At 38.7% G+C, this 18,206-nt stretch overlaps 1 protein-coding gene across 1 annotated transcript in view; it reads left to right on the forward strand.

Moving 5' to 3' along the window:
- LOC130121572 (astrotactin-2) overlaps positions 1-18,206 on the forward strand; it is a 570,216-nt gene that overhangs the window by 359,001 nt on the left and 193,009 nt on the right. The window contains exon 12 of the mRNA XM_056290419.1: positions 10,806-10,956. Coding sequence (XP_056146394.1) covers positions 10,806-10,956 — 151 coding nt within the window. The remainder of the gene's footprint in view (positions 1-10,805; positions 10,957-18,206) is intronic.

Below are 18,206 nucleotides of genomic sequence, written 5' to 3' on the forward strand. Positions count from 1 at the left end.
ACAGCTGTGATGATTGCTGAGTTGAGCTCCCAAGGACAATAAAATGGGCGACACAAAATCGTCAAGTGTTCCACTTGAGGCAAGCAGGATGAAGGGAGGGTTTTGATGTTCCTGGGATTACGCCACCTAATATTCACCATGAGACAGACCCCCCTGCCTCTGGATTTACCAGACTCTGTTGTTCTCTCTTTGCGAAAGACAGAGTGATGTTCAGCCGGTTGGATCGATTGATCCAACACGAAAGGGGACAGCCATGTCTCAATTAGGCAGAAGATGTTGCAGTCCCTGACATCTCAATGGAAGGTAATCCCTGCCCTTATGTCATCTAGTTTGATCTCCAAAGACTGGACCTTTGCGAGCAGGATACTGAACAGAGGTGAATGGTAAGCCTGAGTTGTCAGCCTGTTCTGTATTCCAGCACACCTGCCCTTATGCCTCTTTTTGCTCTTTACATCTGGGGCCCTGCCGTTGTTGTTGTGCCGACAGCTCTCCTATGGCCATGACGAGTTAACAGATTCTGGTTTTAAACTCTGTAAGTTAAGTCCAAGGCAATATCCAAAAGAGTGCTGCGGCCGTAAGATATCACTGCCATTGTAAGGGGAGTTAAAGAGTTAAATAATCCATCCATCCATTATCCAAACTACAAAAATACCAATAATTAGGCACTGTCCAACCAGAGCTAACATGAAGGCATCTGGACTTCGCTATGCCATCTTGATGACCGTGGAATCTCTTCACCAGTCTGTGCAAAATAGGGCCTGTTACAATTAAATCAACTTAATGAGCTAGGTTTACTTCCCCAGTCTGCTCAAAGTTCGATTGTGACTTGTACTTGCACAATGTTAGCTTAGAAACAACAAAAGAGATTGCATAACTTAGGCTACAATACATGCATATGTGTTTTGTGACCTTTTTAATAATGCCATTGGCCATTGGTTTTGTTTTTCAACACCGCATTTATTTAGTATAACATTCTAAAGTCAGACGGCATGGTGGCGCAGTGGTTAGTGCGGCCACCTCACAGCAAGAAGGTCCAAGGTTCAAGCCCCGGGGTAGTCCAACCTTGGGGGTCGTCCCAGGTCATCCTGTGTGGAGTTTGCATGTTCTCCCCATGTCTGCGTGGGTTTCCTCCGGGGCTCCGGTTTCCTCCCACAGTCCAAAGACATGTAGGTCAGGTGAATGGGCCATACTAAAATTGTCCCTAGGTATGAGTGTGTGTGTGTGTGTGTGTGTGTGTGTGTGTGTGTGTGTGTGTGTGTCGGCCCTGTGTGATAGTCTGGCGGCCTGTCCAGGGTGTCTCCCTGCCTGCCACCCAATGACTGCTGGGATAGGCTCCCGCATCCCCACATCCCTAAGAGCAGGATAAGCAGTTCAGAAAATGGGTGGATGGATTCTAAAGTCACCTCATTTATAATGGATGTCATGGATTGTTTTAGTGTTGATATCATAAAGAATATATTTATTAAAGTAAGGTGTTTTTAAATTAATAATAATTGTACTAATTATAATAATAGCTTTATTTACATAGCAATTCTCTAAAACAGTGTTACAAATTGTCACTATTTCAAAAGAAGTGCTGTATCTGCATACACCCATACTAACAAAAACAAAACCACATGCTGAGAAAGTCTCGATAATTATCTTTACACAGCAGGATACCTGTCTGTCTGTCACTGAACATCCTGTTCCCTTTTCTCAAGTCACATCACTTTCATATTGTACTCTTTCCTGTAGTCCTGTTATAAGAGATATTGCTTTTGTTCATTTTCAAGGAAAAAATATTGTCCCCAGGGGCCCCTTGTACCTCTGTTCACCCTGACAATAGGCATGCAGAGATGGGTACGTAAGAATGTTTCAAAACAGAGCAGACACCAAGAGTTTATATGTTTTTTGGGGGGGGTTTTTTGGGGGGGGATATATATATATATGAAACTTTGTTGAAAAAAAACACAACTGTAGGGAAAGTGCTCAACAAAAAAAAGTATATCCATAGAGAAAGCAACCACCCACCCTCTATCTTGAAGAACATCCCAGAAAACATTAATAGAAGACTCTCAAAATGATCATCTCATGAGTACATCTTCAATGCAGCTACACCCCCATACGAAGATGCATTACAAAAGAGTGGCTACAATCTTAAGCTCAAGTAGAACCCACCATTAAACACTGACTGCCAGCAAATCAACAAACATCACCTGGTACAACCGAACCTACAGTGATACTGTGGCCGCAAACATCGGTAAGCAGTTTTTTTGTTTTTTTAATTTTGGATAAGTGCTTTACCCCGGACCATCAACTGAGAAAGATATTCAATAGGAACACCATCAAAATTAGTTGCAGCTGCATGGCTAACATTCAACAAATAATATCGTCCCACAACACAAGAATCATGAACAAATCAATGACACCTTCATCACAAAAGGACACCCCCAACTGCAGCTGCCGTGTGAACGACTCATTCCCCCTCGAAGGAAAATGCCAGACGAAAGGAGTTATCTACCAAGCTACGGTGACAAGAGATGACAATGGCAAAATAGAGACATACGTCAATCCAATGGAGGGAACATTCAAAAAGAGATTTAATGCACATGTGTAGTTTTAGAAACAACCGTTTAAAGAATGTAACATCTTTAAGCCATTATATTTGGTCATTGGCAGACAGAAACATTAATTATTCAACCACCTGTAACATCCTCTCAAAGAACAAAGCATATTCAGCCAGTAGTAAAATGTGCAATCTATGTCTAACTGAAAAATATTTTATCATTTGCAAACCAGAAATGTCCACATTGAATAACGGGAATGAATTGGCCAGCAGTTGCAGACATAGATATAAGCACCTATTTTGTAATTACAAATAAATCATGACAATAGACAAATACCACCCCCCCCCCCATTGGACTGTTAGCAACCACGTTTTTGAATTTGAATGTTGCACCTCCGTTAGCGATCACGTGCTTTTGAATTTTTGTATGTTGCACCTCTCCCTTCCCCATAGGACATTGTGCACGTGATGTGCATGATTAGGCAGTAAATGGTATGTCCTATCCTCGAGTAGCTTTATTGACAGCTTGTACTGTCTCATAAAAAATTTACTTGACTCACTGGATTATATATATATATATATATATATGTGTGTGTGTGTGTATGTATGTATATGTATATATACGTATATATACACACGTATATATACGTGTGTGTGTGTGTGTGTGTGTGTGTTAGAAATATTCATGAGTCTTTGTGTAATTGTGTGCACGTCATCTTTTGCTCCTCCACACTTCCTTGTAAAGGCCCTCTTCATCAGTGCCAGCAGGACCAGGCATAACTGCTTTATTACTGCTAAAAGTTAATGGATTGGACATGCTCATTCGCAAGGCGCTCAGGCAAGGCACCATGACAAGTAGGTTCAATTGATGCCAGCTCACTGATTATTGCCGGACATGACCCCACTATCAAGTCCTAGCCCATGAAGCTTTACAAATGAGTTTCATTCATTTTAAATCATCATGGGCTCAGCTATAAATTGTTTAATATTAGAATAATTTTGTGTACACCCCCATCTTCTTATAATCCTTGCTTAAGGAAGGGCACATTTTCTTCAAATCATTGAATACAAGTTCAGGTCTGGATGTTTTATTAAATGAAGGTTTTTTTAGTGTCTCTTTTTTACCTCATATGACTGAACAAATATAGAAACAAATGTTAACTTCTCAAGAAATAGAACCTCTTGTGCAATATCACTGAAAACAGTTTGTTTCATGTTGTATAAACAACATTTGTTACGATGTGGGACAGACTCTTATTTACGTCCCGTAGTTTTTTCCTTGGGATTTTTATTGCTTTTTGTCAATATTGCAGTGACATACTGTGACATACTGATGTAAAGTAAGGAGCTTCAGGGGTTTCAGCGTGATTCAAGCTGTGGCTATGACCTTTGACTTTGTGTGCAAGAGTCACTTCCTGCAGTGACAGCCACAGCAGGGGACAGAGAAGACCCAGCAGAAGGCATCAATAATTTAAACTTCACATTAATTACACCAGCACTCCAGTGCACTCCCCAGACAGGCCTTATTCATTCATTCATCTTGCCTCTCTCTCGCTCTCCCTCTCTCTCACCTCTCCCTCTCTCCCCTCTCTATGTATCTATCTATGTATCTATCTATCTATCTATCTATCTATCTATCTATCTATCTATCTATCTATCTATCTATCTATCTATCTATCTATCTATCTATCTATCTATCTATCTATCTATCTATCTATCTAATATATATATATATGTATCTGTGTGTGTGTATGTGTGTGTGTATGTGTCTATATATGTATATATATATATATATATATGTGTGTGTGTGTCTGTGTGTATATATATGTGTGTGTGTATGTTTCTATATATATATATATATATATATATATGTGTGTGTGTGTGTGTCTCTCTCTGTCTCTCTCTCTCTATATATACACACACACACATATATCTTTATATATATGTGTGTGTGTATGTATATATACACACACACACACACACACACACACACACATATATATATATATATATATATATATATATATATATATATATATATATATATATATATATATATATATATATATATATATATATATATATATATATATATACATACATATATACATATACATATACACACTGTGTCAGTTTTCATGACAGGGCCCAGACATACAAATATGTGCATATATGTATTTGTGTGATTATATTTTTCCCATTTGTGTTTAGATATGTGAACAGAATTAATAATATGGTTCATACACTTGCATTCGTGTTTGAAAGCCAAACACTTTAAGGCAAGCTCAAGTGCATTACTTGCAATTATCACTGAGCAGAGGGATTTAAAATGTAACTTTTATTTCTTTAATCCCCCAGAGATAACGCTATTCTTGCTTCATGCTTTAGTGACTGGAAGGGTATGTTTATTTTAGTAGTCACATAAGGTTTGTATTAATTTAGCTCTCTTGCACAGCAGCAGTGAGGCGTATTTGTTTCTTGAACTCTCCTGTGAATAATCTTTTTTGCTAGTTTTCAAACTTAAAACAAGATTTTGAGCCTCACAGATTGTTGCTTATTTGATCATATGTATTACGTTTAACCTAGGCTAGATGTTATAGTGTTTAGTTCAGTGTTGCTTATGAAATTACTACAACAACTGAAGGCTTAATATGACCTAATTTCTAACATACTATATATAATAACGGGCAAACTCTGCTACCAAGACCCAGGTTAAATAGGTGTGGCAGTGTTGCTGCCACTGGACGAGTTCAGGATGGAAAAGAAGGACGCATTTTTGGCTGATGAAATCATTTTATTGTAGCGAATTCAGGGGCAGCCGGGATTCTGCTGCAGCTGGGAACCGAACCCGGATAGCCCAGACCACAGGTGACTGCGCTTTGTTTTTCTTGATAGGAAAAAAAAATAGCGAAAATACAACATACATATAATAAACCAATAGGGAAATAAAATATTTCACAAACTCATTGAACGCTACAAAAACAAAGGGGATAAGAATTAAAAATGTGAACACAGGTGGACCAGACAGAAAACAGTGAGGTAACCTGTAGGCTTTGGCATGGCTTCCAGTCTGCAGACCCCCACCAAATCAAGGAATTCAAACAAAAAATACATATATACCATACACGCTACACTACTTAACCAAAATCTAACATCACCCTCCCTCTTTCCCCAATCACAATAAAAGTGTACCCCTCCACAAATCCACTAATAAACTCGTCTTCACTAACACAACTATACAACATATTTAACACATTCAGCACTGTTCTACTTCACTCTGAGTCCTCCATCCTTTCCCACACTTTCTCCGCAGCCAGTCTTCTCACTTCTTCCGTTCTTAAATATCTATACATCACTCTAGTTTTCACACTCATCAAACTCACTCTCCTCTCTCCTCCTCTCACATACATCTCTGTCTCCCATTCCTCATCCAACAAAGCTTCTTTCTCAATCATGCTGACCCATTCTCTTGGCATCCCCCCCTTCATCTTTCCCATCATCCTGTGCACTGTTCCCAACCACATTTCATAACCCTTCCCCTCACTTCATCTACCACTACCTGTGCCCTCATAAACCCTGGTACATACTCATATATACTAAAAGTCACCCTGTTATAAGTTGTGTTCCCCTCAAATGTGATTTTTGTATTTAAAAACACTGGTTGTTTCCCACACCTGCTTCACATTCTTACATTCATACTGCAAACATTTCACAAACTCCCCCACGCTCCCAGCACCTCCTTGTAAAACTCAGACACTCCACTTAGCATGCACTTCATTTGCATATACACTCCACTCTCCCCACACCCACCACATTTATAAATCACCTCCTTTAAAAACGCCTTCCATACATGAGCCCCCTTTTTTCTTGAATATCTTACCATCATTTTCACCATAAGCGTGTTCTTTTTCACCCCTAAATTGATTAATTTCAAACCACCATCTTCATGCTCATTTTCCATAACCTTCCTTGCTATCCGAACTCCCTTCCCATCCCACAGAAACTCACTCACCATTCTTTCCACTTCCTTCATCACTCCCTGCTCCCGGGTCACCGTGCTAACCAGTCAGCTAAAGAGTCCGACGCGTTAGCCAAGGGCTAGCGAGTCTAGGCATCCGTGGTTGTTACACTACCCCCTCCTTCGGGAAGCGTGTCCCTTCACTGCAGCATACCAGCTTTCTCACGCCTCTGGCCTTACACGCTTCCGATGGCCTCACCGTCCCACTTCTAACACCAGTGTGGCATTGTAGGGTAGCTTGCTAGGCGGATGGAGACGATGGGGCTGTTTGATAGCTCAGCGGAGCCCAGATTTGTTCCCATGTAACAGCAGCAGCTAACCCGAGGTTCAGGTGTCCCCAGTAAAAAACATTTAACAGGGTGGCTAACCCGCTGGCTCTCTCTGAACTTCAACTCCCTATTAGCTAACTCTCCATAACACAATCTGGTATAAGGGGTTTAACATCATATAACATGTGACATCACTGCTTGTGTCACATGCCCTCATTGCCTTCGATCCAACACCATCACGGCTATTGTGGTGCATGCAAATGAAATCACTGTGCCAACACTTACCAGGTCTTGGAGCTCTATCGCTATGTCACGAGAGGAGAAAACCCAGTTTCAATTGCATAACATCACTCGATAGAAACACAGACCACTCGCAATTGTGTTTTGTCAACTTTAAAAAAAATGGATTCTATTTTGCGCAAAACTGCAGTGAAAACCCGCCTTGTGTTTGCCTGAATGTTCACCAGCAGGCAGGTTTCCATTAACATGCTTAATGCCCAATCAGAAATTGTGAACTAAAACGCGAGTAATGGAAACGTGAATTTCAAAAAAACTCAAATGACGCAAAAAAAATGTATATGCTCGCATGAGGGTTTTTTCAGATGATTCAACAAAACAAAAAAAACAAAAAAGTAAAAAATTAAAATGGGAAACACATTTTTCGCATTTAAGTCACAACATGGCATGCAGAGTCACATGACAGTTGAAAACATGGCACGTTTTGTGTGGTCGGATGAGGAGACTGACCTTTTCTTTACGTTGGTTCGAGATAAAGAGATCACAGCCATTTTAGAGAGCAAGCAACAAAGAAGTGCACATCTTTATAAGGAGCTTTAGGTGATTATGAGGGAGAAAGGATCGGACAAACCCTGGCATGTTCTTCAGAGCAAAGTCAGCCAGGACCCGGCGACACTGCAGTAGAAAAAGGACAGGCTGTTAGTTTGACACACGCGTCTGCTCTCCCACCAGCCACGTTCCCTCTCTCCGCTTGCAGCCGAGGCTAAGCCATCCCCCGTACCACAATAGGATTTTTGACTTTGGACTGGACAATTAATGTCACATCGAGTTATACATAGCCTTACAAAGTGCACTTATAAATAGCAATGTCCTTGTAGTTTGTTGATATTTTCATACATGGCTGTTTTGACATGCAGGTGTATCAGTGAAAGAAAGAAAGAAAAAAGAAGGAAAGAAAGAAAAAAAATAAGTAACAATTAATAAAGCTGTTTGCTAAAATGTATGCAGTGAGACTTTATATTAGATTAAACACGTTTAGAGATCTCAGCTTCATTATCTGCCGTTACAGCCTTGGTTCAAAATTACTTATGACTGGGTAGCGTAGCGCTCTATTCCGTTGCCTACCAACACTGGGATCGCCAGATCAAATCACCGTGTTACCCTTGGCTTGGTCAGGCGTCCCCACAGACACAATTTGCCGTGTCTGCGGGTGGGAAGCCGGATGTGGTTATGTGTCCTGGTCGCTGCACTAGCGCCTCCTCTAGTCGGTCGGGGCACCTGTTCAGGGGTGGAGGGGGACTGAGGCACTCCACATGTATCAGAGGAGACATGTGGTAGTCTGCAGCCCTCCCCGGATTGGCAGAGGGGGTGGAGCAGTGACCGGGACAGTTCGGAAGAGTGGCCAAGTACAGCTGGGGAGAAAAATTAAGAAAAAGAAAAAAAATTACATATGTACCTATCTATTAGTGTGTGTTTGTGTGCCTGTTTATGATTGTGTGCTGACATACTATGTGTACCGTCAGCAGAACCCCGGCTTTTTCTATCTACATGTCCAGCATAAGGAAAAAGAGCCACTTATCTAAATACATCATTATGCAAATCCACCGATAAGGAAACTTCCAATCAGAAATGTCTTTTGTCTCACTTGAATGCCATTTTCATCTCTGCAGAATCTCACCTTCTCACAAGTACCTCTGTTCATGTCCTGTTGTCTGTTGTCTGTTGTCTGTGACTCTATCTCTGTCTATGTCAACCTATCTCTTTTTATCTCCTTGTCTTTCTATTTCTATTGCTATATCCAGATAATTTACTCTCTTTCTGTCTGTCTATATCTCATTGTCATTCTTTGATTCTGTCTCTTATGTGCAAATCTTTCACACTGTCTCTATCTCTGTCACTTTCTCTCTCTCTCTCTTGGTTGTTTCTATCTCTCTCAGTCTGTCTCTTTCTTTGTTTCTTCTTTTTTTCTTTCTGTCTATCTCGCTGTGTCCAGCTCATATTCTTGGGATTTCTGGTGTAAGACACAGGATTTGATTCATCCCTGTGCTGCAGGTCTTGTGTCTCTGTAAGATAACAAGACTGAAAACCAGCTATTTCGGTCATTTCAATGCCTAAAGTGCTGCTAGCCTCTGGTTTTATTTTCCATAAACTATCTTTTTTGCTTATAGTTTTTCTATTTCTTACTTTTGCCTTCTGCAATATGCGGTCAGGATTGTTGTATTTCTTAATAACCAGTGTAGAAAAGAAAAGTTTCAAAACAGCTTCAAAGCTTTTCAGAGACGGATCCGGTATTGCTAATGAGCCACAATCTGTAAAATTGGGTTGGACAACTGAAATTCTCAAAGGGCTATCCATTTAATTTTGTATGTTTGTCTCATATTCTAAACACATTTACCTAGATGTGAGTATCAACTTACATAATGAAAAAAGTAAACTGTTTTTGCAACTTTTGTTGAATTAACCTTCCAGGTGTCCTCATACAATATGATACGGTATAGTGATGATGTTGATAAGACACAGATTTTGAAACATTTTGATTTATCAGATTGTTTCTGATGCTACTAGTTCTAAAAACGATATTAAGGTGACTTAGGGGATTCATAAAGATATTAGTACTTTAACTGATGATGACTGTGATATTTACACTGTTATGATTAGTATTGGAAATGTTATTGATTATGTTGTCCTTTTGTTCATCTTGGATTGTGCAGGGATTTTCGTGTCTGATCCATGCCAAAAGCATATAAAAACCATGGTTGTTTCAAAACCCTTGAATTTTTTCACAAGGAGTCATTATTAAAATTCATCGAAACCTTTATGATGAGCTATCATGCTCATTATATTAAAAAGAAACTTAAAAGTTTTCTTTCTAATACAATCCCTTCCTTTATACTTTGTGCAAGGGTCCCAGAAAAGTGCTTACTTTGAATTATAGCACAAAGAAAAGTGACCTCAAATTCCATACTTATGGGTATAATTTGATTCCTTTCGAAGTTCTACATCCATTATAATATCTTATTGCAAGAATAATTTAGGTCACCATACTCTGCCAAACACTGAATAATGCTAAGGCTCACAGAAGAATGCCTGGTATTTCACAATAATGCATCCATGTTCTTTGATGAAAATTTGAAGTAATTAAGTTATTGTGGACAGATAATATTATTGTGATGCGACACACAAGGCTGAAGATGGATTTAGATTTAGCACTGAAAACACATTTTATGTTTTCAACCACATTGCTCTTATTCAAGTTAGATTTATATTTCCATGTTGCATTTCAGGATTTTTGGCATTTTCAAGTATAATCATTATAACATTCAAAATGCAAATGAAATATACAATACAATACAGTACAATACAATACAATACAATACAATGCAATGCAATGCAATGCAATACAATACAAACTGTATTATTAATCCTGCTAGGGACAATTTGTTTGGAGCAGCTTGTTGTACACAAAAAAATGTCATATAGTTTAATTTATAATTTGTGAATAGTCAGAAGTGCATCGGTTTAAGCTACACTGCGTACATAGTTTACATGGTGGTTATTACTGTTACCTTACTGCAACATCAGGGTTCTCTCAAGCTGTTAAATAGCTTAGGGACTAAAATAAGCTCTTTGGGCTTGTGAAATTAATTCCTTTTTCTCTATTTAAAGTCTAAGTATGTATGGGGAAGTATCTGTTTTGTTTTGGGGTTTTTTTCAGACTTTTCTACCTCTTTTACAGAGAAGAGGCCATGTTGTCTACATACTTTGAGACAGTGGATGACTTGCTTGCATCTTTTGGACCTGCGCGTGACTGCTCGAGGGACAATGGGGGCTGCAAGAAGAACTTCAAATGTGTGTCTGACCGTCGGCTGGATTCATCTGGCTGCATGGTAGGTGCAAGTAATGAATAAATGTATGAATATGTGTCTCTAGTTAATGTGTTGGCAGTGTGACATTTATGGAAGTCACTGTGGGATAGCGTAACATCATCATCATGGTAAACTACAGCAATACATTGGCATTTAGTTGTTTGATTGATGTACGATAGTTGTACTACCTTAGTCTGACATGCTGAAGATGTGGCCGCCTAACATAAATGCTTGAGTTGTCTCATTTGGAAGAGCCTTCCTTTTCCAAATCATTGCTTTTGTTTACATCTCGATGCCATCCATCTAGTTGTAAACAAAGCACATGAAGCTACTGAAAATGTATAAACATTTGTATGCAGCTAGTTTTGAGTATCGTTCAGTTCTCAGCTTACGTGGCATGAAGGAAGCCAATTTAAGCCTCGAGGAATTGCTTATACAAAAAAAATAAAAAATCAGAGTTGCAAACTTCATTTTCTAAAAAAAATATTTAAATAATCCTTGCATTACCACATAATCTCTCTTTTATCTTTAAACCTATGCCTTTTAGGTATAGTCTGACTTTATTGCATTTGCATGCACTCTGGTAGGCTTTACATAACATTTTCAAGTAATCAATCAATCCGTCCTTCGGATGAGACGTTAAACTGAGGTCCTGACTCACTTACGTCATTGAAGATCTCATGTCACTTATCGCAAAGAGTAGGGAGTTCTCCGGTGTCCTAGCAAAAATTCCCAACCTTTCTCTCTACATCTGGCCACCTAATCATCCCCCAGTGTAATTGGCTCAATGAGTCCTACCTCTCCACCTCAAGCTGATTTGTGGTGAGCGTTCTGGTGCAAAATGGCTGTCGTGCATCGTGTAGCACCCACCCGGGTGGGTGCTACACATTGGTGGTGGTTGAAGTGAGTTGCCCCCTTCAATTTGAAGTGCTTTGTGTGTCAAGAAAAGTGCTATATAAATTTAATTATTATTATTATCATTATCATTATTATTATTAATAATAATAAATCATATTTATGTAGTGTTTACATCAGTCAATAATTTGTATGTTACATTTCTCACCATGTCTTTATTTTCTTCAATATGTCTTTAGTGTACACCCTCCACTAAAAAGTAGTAAGTCAAGTCAAGTCAATTTTATTTGTATAGCCCCGTTAGTAGACAAACATTATATTTTACACAGACTGCAAAAAATGTTGAAAAAGTTAGAAAGAATGGAAAAAGACAAAGAGAAAAGCTTGTCGATTATGAATATCAAATGAACTTTCAAAACAAATCAAATCAAATGTCTTTATTTCGAACATGCAAAATCGAAGAAAAAATTACCAAGCATAAATAAAACAAAAAAACAACAACAAATGGTATAATAAAACTATTTTTTCAACAAAAATACTTCTCTATAGATAATCCAATAAATATTGTGTTTTCGAAAAAGAGCAGGAGGTAGTTATTACTTATAATTTCCTGCCCTCTTATGTATATGTATATGCCCCTTTATAACAATGTTAAGAGTAAAGGAATGTTGAAATCAAATTAGTAAAAATAATAATGAATATCACTGATTTGTCTTTCTTTTGATCTGCATGGTGCACTGATCTACCATAAGTATAAACATGTGCTATAAAACAATAGAAAATAAAATGTAAATGGAGCTCACTTGAAACGCTCACTCCTGTTTTAAATTGTGTGCTCTAGTCTGATATGGAGTCTAGTAAATTTCTAAACAAGAGAGGTTAAGGGTTGGCATATTTACAAGCAGAGGGCGATGAGAAACTTCCGATGCCAGACGTTTGACAGGACTTTGGGGTGGGCCCCAGTCGTAAACCAATTAAATTGATGAGCCAGCTCAGTTGGGTGATGGATTGGTGTATCATTAGGGGGTTGGACCATGCTTGTAATTTGACTGGCCTTTTGGCTGTTTGTCACTACCAGTCAAAGACAAACATTGACACTGCAATTTCCTCATTTTTATTTCTTCCTTCTCATTTTTCTCTGTTAAGAGGTTGACAGAGTAAAATGCTTCTCTAACATTTGTCATCATGCGCCCATCCTAAAGGTCTATACAACGCAACAGATTTATGTATTTATTTAACAGATGCACATATATCTTTCACTACACAATTTGAAATCCTAATTGTGGAAATTTTAGTATAGTTATATTCATTTAGTTACTAGTTTATAAAATAATTATATACAAGACACGAGTTTTGTACACTTTTGTCCGCCACACAATTTCTTACATTATATATACACTCACCGGCCACTTTATTAGGCACACCCGTCCAACTGCTCGTTAACGCAAATTTCTAATCAGCCAATCACATGGCAGCAACTCAATGCATTTAGGCATGTAGACATGGTCAAGACGATCTGCTGCAGTTCAAACCGAGCATGAGAATGGGGAAGAAAGTGATTTAAGTGACTTTGAACGTGGCATGTTTGTTGGTGCCAGACGGGCTGGTCTGAGTATTACAAAAACTGCTGATCTACTGGGATTTTCACGCACAACCATCTCTAGGGTTTACAGAGAATGGTCCGAAAAAGAGAAAATAGCCAGTGAGCGGCAGTTCTGTGGGCGAAAATGCCTTGTTGATGCCAGAGGTCAGAGGAGAATGGCCAGACTGGTTCGAGCTGATAGAAAGGCAACAGTAACTCAAATAACCACTCATTACAACCGAGGTATGCAGAAGAGCATCTCTGAACGCACAACACGTCGAACCTTGAGGCAGATGGGCTACAGCAGCAGAAGACCACACCGGGTGCCACTCCTGTCAGCTAAGAACAGGAAACTGAGGCTACAATTCGCACAGGCTCAGCAAAATTGGACAATAGAAGATTGGAAAAATGTTGCCTGGTCTGATGAGTCTCAATTTCTGCTGCGACATTTGGATGGTGGGGTCAGAATTTGGCGTCAACAATATGAAAGCATGGATCCATCCTGCCTTGTATCAACGGTTCAGGCTGGTGGTGGTGGTGTAATGGTGTGGAGGATATTTTCTTGGCACACTTTGGGCCCCTTAGTACCAATTGAGCATCGTGTCAACGCCACAGCCTACCTGAGTATTGTTGCTGACCATGTCCATCCCTTTATGACCACAGTCTTCCCATCTTCTGATGGCTACTTCCAGCAGGATAACGCGCCATGTCATAAAGCTCGAATCATCTCAGACTGGTTTCTTGAACATGACAATGAGTTCACTGTACTCACATGGCCTCCACAGTCACCAGATCTCAATCCAATAGAGCACCTTTGGGATGTGGTGGACCGGGAGATTCGCGACATGGATGTGCAGCCGACAAATCTGCAGCAACTGCGTGATGCTATCATGTCAATATGGACCAAACTCTCTGAGGAATGTTTCCAGTACCTTTTTGAATCTATGCCACGAAGGATTAAGGCAGTTCTGAAGGCAAAAGGGGGTCCAACCCGGTACTAGCAAGGTGTACCTAATAAAGTGGCCAGTGAGTGTATATATGTGTGTGTGTGTGTGTGAGAGAGAGAGAGATATTATAATTATATTATATTAAATATTATATAATATGACATATTCTCAGTAGTGCTTTTGACAAAAATAATGTTAGCCACAAGTGAGACAATAGAATAACTGTACGCACATAATGTAAACTATTACACAAATTATTGCTATCTATATTATTGACACTGTGTAAACAAACGTTTAGACAACTCATGAAAGCATTTTTGACTGACACTTGAGCAACAGTCAGAGAAGGAAGCGATCATTATTTCAGAAACATTGTGTTGGAAATGACATGGCTGGAGAAGAGACGACAGACAATTTTTTCAATGTGATGAAATTGTAAGCAACCTCAACCTAACCTTGACCTTAATCTTAACCACATCAGGTATGACACTAAAAAACAAAACAAAACAAAAAAACAGACTGCCCTTATTACAGCATAGCCAATGAACATTGTGGGTGTTTTTGTTTTTTTGCAGACATAATAATCTGTCATTCTAACGTGTAATTTTTGGTCATATTTATCTCTTCCAAATTTTCAGTCCGTTTGGACATTTCTGGGGTTTATCCACTAGTTATTATTGTATCAAATTTCCCAATAGGCTTTCATTTATTTATTTATTTTCCCGTTCTCGCTGGTGCCCCACAGAAAATGATGTGTTACTTCCCTGCAGGCTAGTCCCGAGGTTTTTCTTCTTACTTTGTTTCCATAACAACCACTTCAGAAAAATACACCTGAGTCATATACCCCGCCATCCATCAGAATCCAGTGCCATGTGTAAACACTTTGTGTATTTAATAGCGCTAGGATACTTCTATTGACTCAGGTAAAACAAATCTAAGATATAATTTTGGCTGTTTCTTTTTTTTTAATCAGCTATGGTGATTTGTTTCTCCAAACAAAACTGAAGTAGCTTTTGCTCTTGTTGCTTTAAGATCATGTTGATAGAAACAGTTGTATGAGGTTAAAATGACTGTGTCTTTGTATATTTCATCTAAGTCCGAGGTCTTAACTTTATGCTAAGGCAAATAAACATACAAGTAATTTTAATAGGTTATATTGGCCCCCTAATGTACTTTAAAGTTGATTTTATTCATTTGTGTGTGTGTGTGTGTGTGTGTGTGTGTGTGTGTGTGTTTATGTGCTGCTTCAATTGGAATGAGTTATTGAAAATTATGAGCTTTGCTGACAAACTGCTAAAAGAAAGTATGGATAAAAATCCATTAAATGTTGCCTCAGCTATGTTTATTGTTCTTTATCCCATTTTTATTGGAAATAATAACTTAAAAAACACAAAACATCAGAAAATACACCTACATACTGACGATATTTTTGTGAATATCCCCAACAGTACATCTTTATTCATACAAGGCAGCTTATTCAGGCTAAATTTACTGTGCCTTCCTCTAAAAGTAGCTTGAATAATGCTTTGCTTTGTTATAGGATTAAACTCTACCCATTTTTCCCTTTACAGCAAAGACAAAGGGTGACAAAAGTGTTTGAGAAAAAAACCCACAATTAACATTTATTTTACAAAAAGAAAATACAGTTGCAAAGAAAATTAAACTGGATATAATAATCAAAATTTTAGGAAAATGGGTAGCGTTGGAGAATAACGATGTGTATTGCCTTTGTCCAAGCATTCATTAGCTATTTAGTTGTCTAGCCATATATTACCCATATGGTAATAAAGTGGTCAAAAGTGAAAGCTTCTTATCATATGATATCCTACATTTCTTATTGAAGAGATTGCACCTTATGTCTCTATAGTTTACAGGCTTATCGAAGGACGCTGTGAGAGGATGAGCTCACTGATAAAATTATCTGCTTTGGACTTTTTATATAAGAAAGCTAATCCTTTTAAGTGTTCACCCCACCTTCCCTCCAAAGCTCTTGGAAAGAGCAACTCCAAAGCCACTGGGAATGAAGTGGCTGAGGATTGAACCTTGTACAGTTTCCATTTTGGTAGAGATGAGCTTAGGTGATTGGTATCACTCAACACACGTGTGCGCGCACACACACAACACACACACACACACACACACCCACACACACACACACAGATGACAGACAGCGATAGATTATATGGTTAATAATGAATTAATAATTAAGTGGATTTTATTCAAAAAAGTTTCACTGTATAGAGTGCAAAGTTAAATGCAATACTATGTTCATCAAAAATAGTATGCTGTATTTACAATGGTATGAATTCTATGAAGTTTTACTATATAATGTCAATTAAAAGGTTAAAATTATACAACTATTACTGCTACTACTTTTGGCTGCTTCCATTAGTGGTCGCCACAGCAGATCATCTGTTTCCATCTCTTCCTGTCTTCTGCATCTTCCACTGTCACACCAACCACCTGCATGTCCTCCCTTGCCACATCCATAAACCTCCTCTTTGGCCTTCCTCTTTTCCTCTTCCCTGGCAGCTCCATATTCAGCATCCTTCTCCCAGTATACCCAGCAATGTGCATGCCGACATGGCTAGTACAACTGGCAATTCAGAAGGAGCTACCAGTACTGCTGAAGCCAGTTTATATGAATATTTGAAGAAGTTTCATGAACAAATCAGTACAGATTCCAATGGGGAAAAAAATGTCACATTTTTATGCAAATTGTACCCTGTGGCTCTGAAAAAAAGTCTGAGAAATGTCAGCCACGTCGGCAGTGAATTTGAAATGACACAGTGAGTTGAAGCATCCAACCATCAGAGTAGCTCGTTTAAAAAATAAAAATAAAAAATGGAAGAAATGAATGACAACTAGTTCATTTTTTGGGACTTTGAACTTAGTTCAAAATTTAAAATTGTGAACCATGAACATGAACTAGTTCATTTTAATCTGTGAATTGAACTTTGAGCTAGCTCTTGTTAAGTGTACACTTGCACAACATTACACACACACACACGCACGCACGCACGTGCACACACACACACACACACATACACACACACACGGCAGATGCAGCATCATCAACATGAAACCCCATAGTACACTGAACAAAAACTATACCCAGTAAACAAGAACAGTAAAATAGGCAAACAGTTACTACAGTCTGAAATTGTAAGTTAGCTCACTTGTGATTATTACAGCAGGATATGACTGGACTTGGTGTGGGTGGTGAGTTGTGAATAATGTCTAAATTTGAGCTGAATTCTCTTCCTCCTGCTCCTCACATCTTTTTTGTGACAAACTTAAGCAAACTGTTTTGTTTAGCCATGATTTTTATCTTAACCAACATTACAAGTAGCTAGCTAGCAGAAAGTAGGCTTCTGTTCCTCTTTGCAGTACGCGGGCTGTACATTGAGTTGAAAGAGGAGGGGATGCTCACAATCTGGCATTTGTGAAATGCACTACCACTCAAAAAAACTTACCTTTCATCATATGGTAAACAAGAAGCAAGAAACAAGATTTTTTTTTAATTGGTCGCATAGTCAGATAATTGAAACAGTATGTTTTGACTGCTATTCACTGGATCATCCAGCAATAAAGAAAGCCTTCTGACTGGGTGGGCCTGAGTGCCAAGTTGGTGGGCCCAGGCACACCTACTCCCCCACAGCTACGCAGCAGGTTGTATACACTGTACATTGTATGTATAATGGTACACTCTGTCATGTCCATCTACCTCAGACATTTATGTAAGTAACCTGCTAACGTTTATTTCAGCATCTCTGATATATTCTCTGCACCATTGCACTTTATTGCCTCTCATTTTGCCTGTATTTCACCTGTATATAGTCAATCCTTCTGAAGATTTTCGAGTTGATGTTTTGTTATTCTATGTT

The sequence above is a fragment of the Lampris incognitus genome, chromosome 12 (genome assembly GCF_029633865.1).
Source record: "Lampris incognitus isolate fLamInc1 chromosome 12, fLamInc1.hap2, whole genome shotgun sequence".
Lineage (NCBI taxonomy): Eukaryota > Metazoa > Chordata > Actinopteri > Lampriformes > Lampridae > Lampris > Lampris incognitus.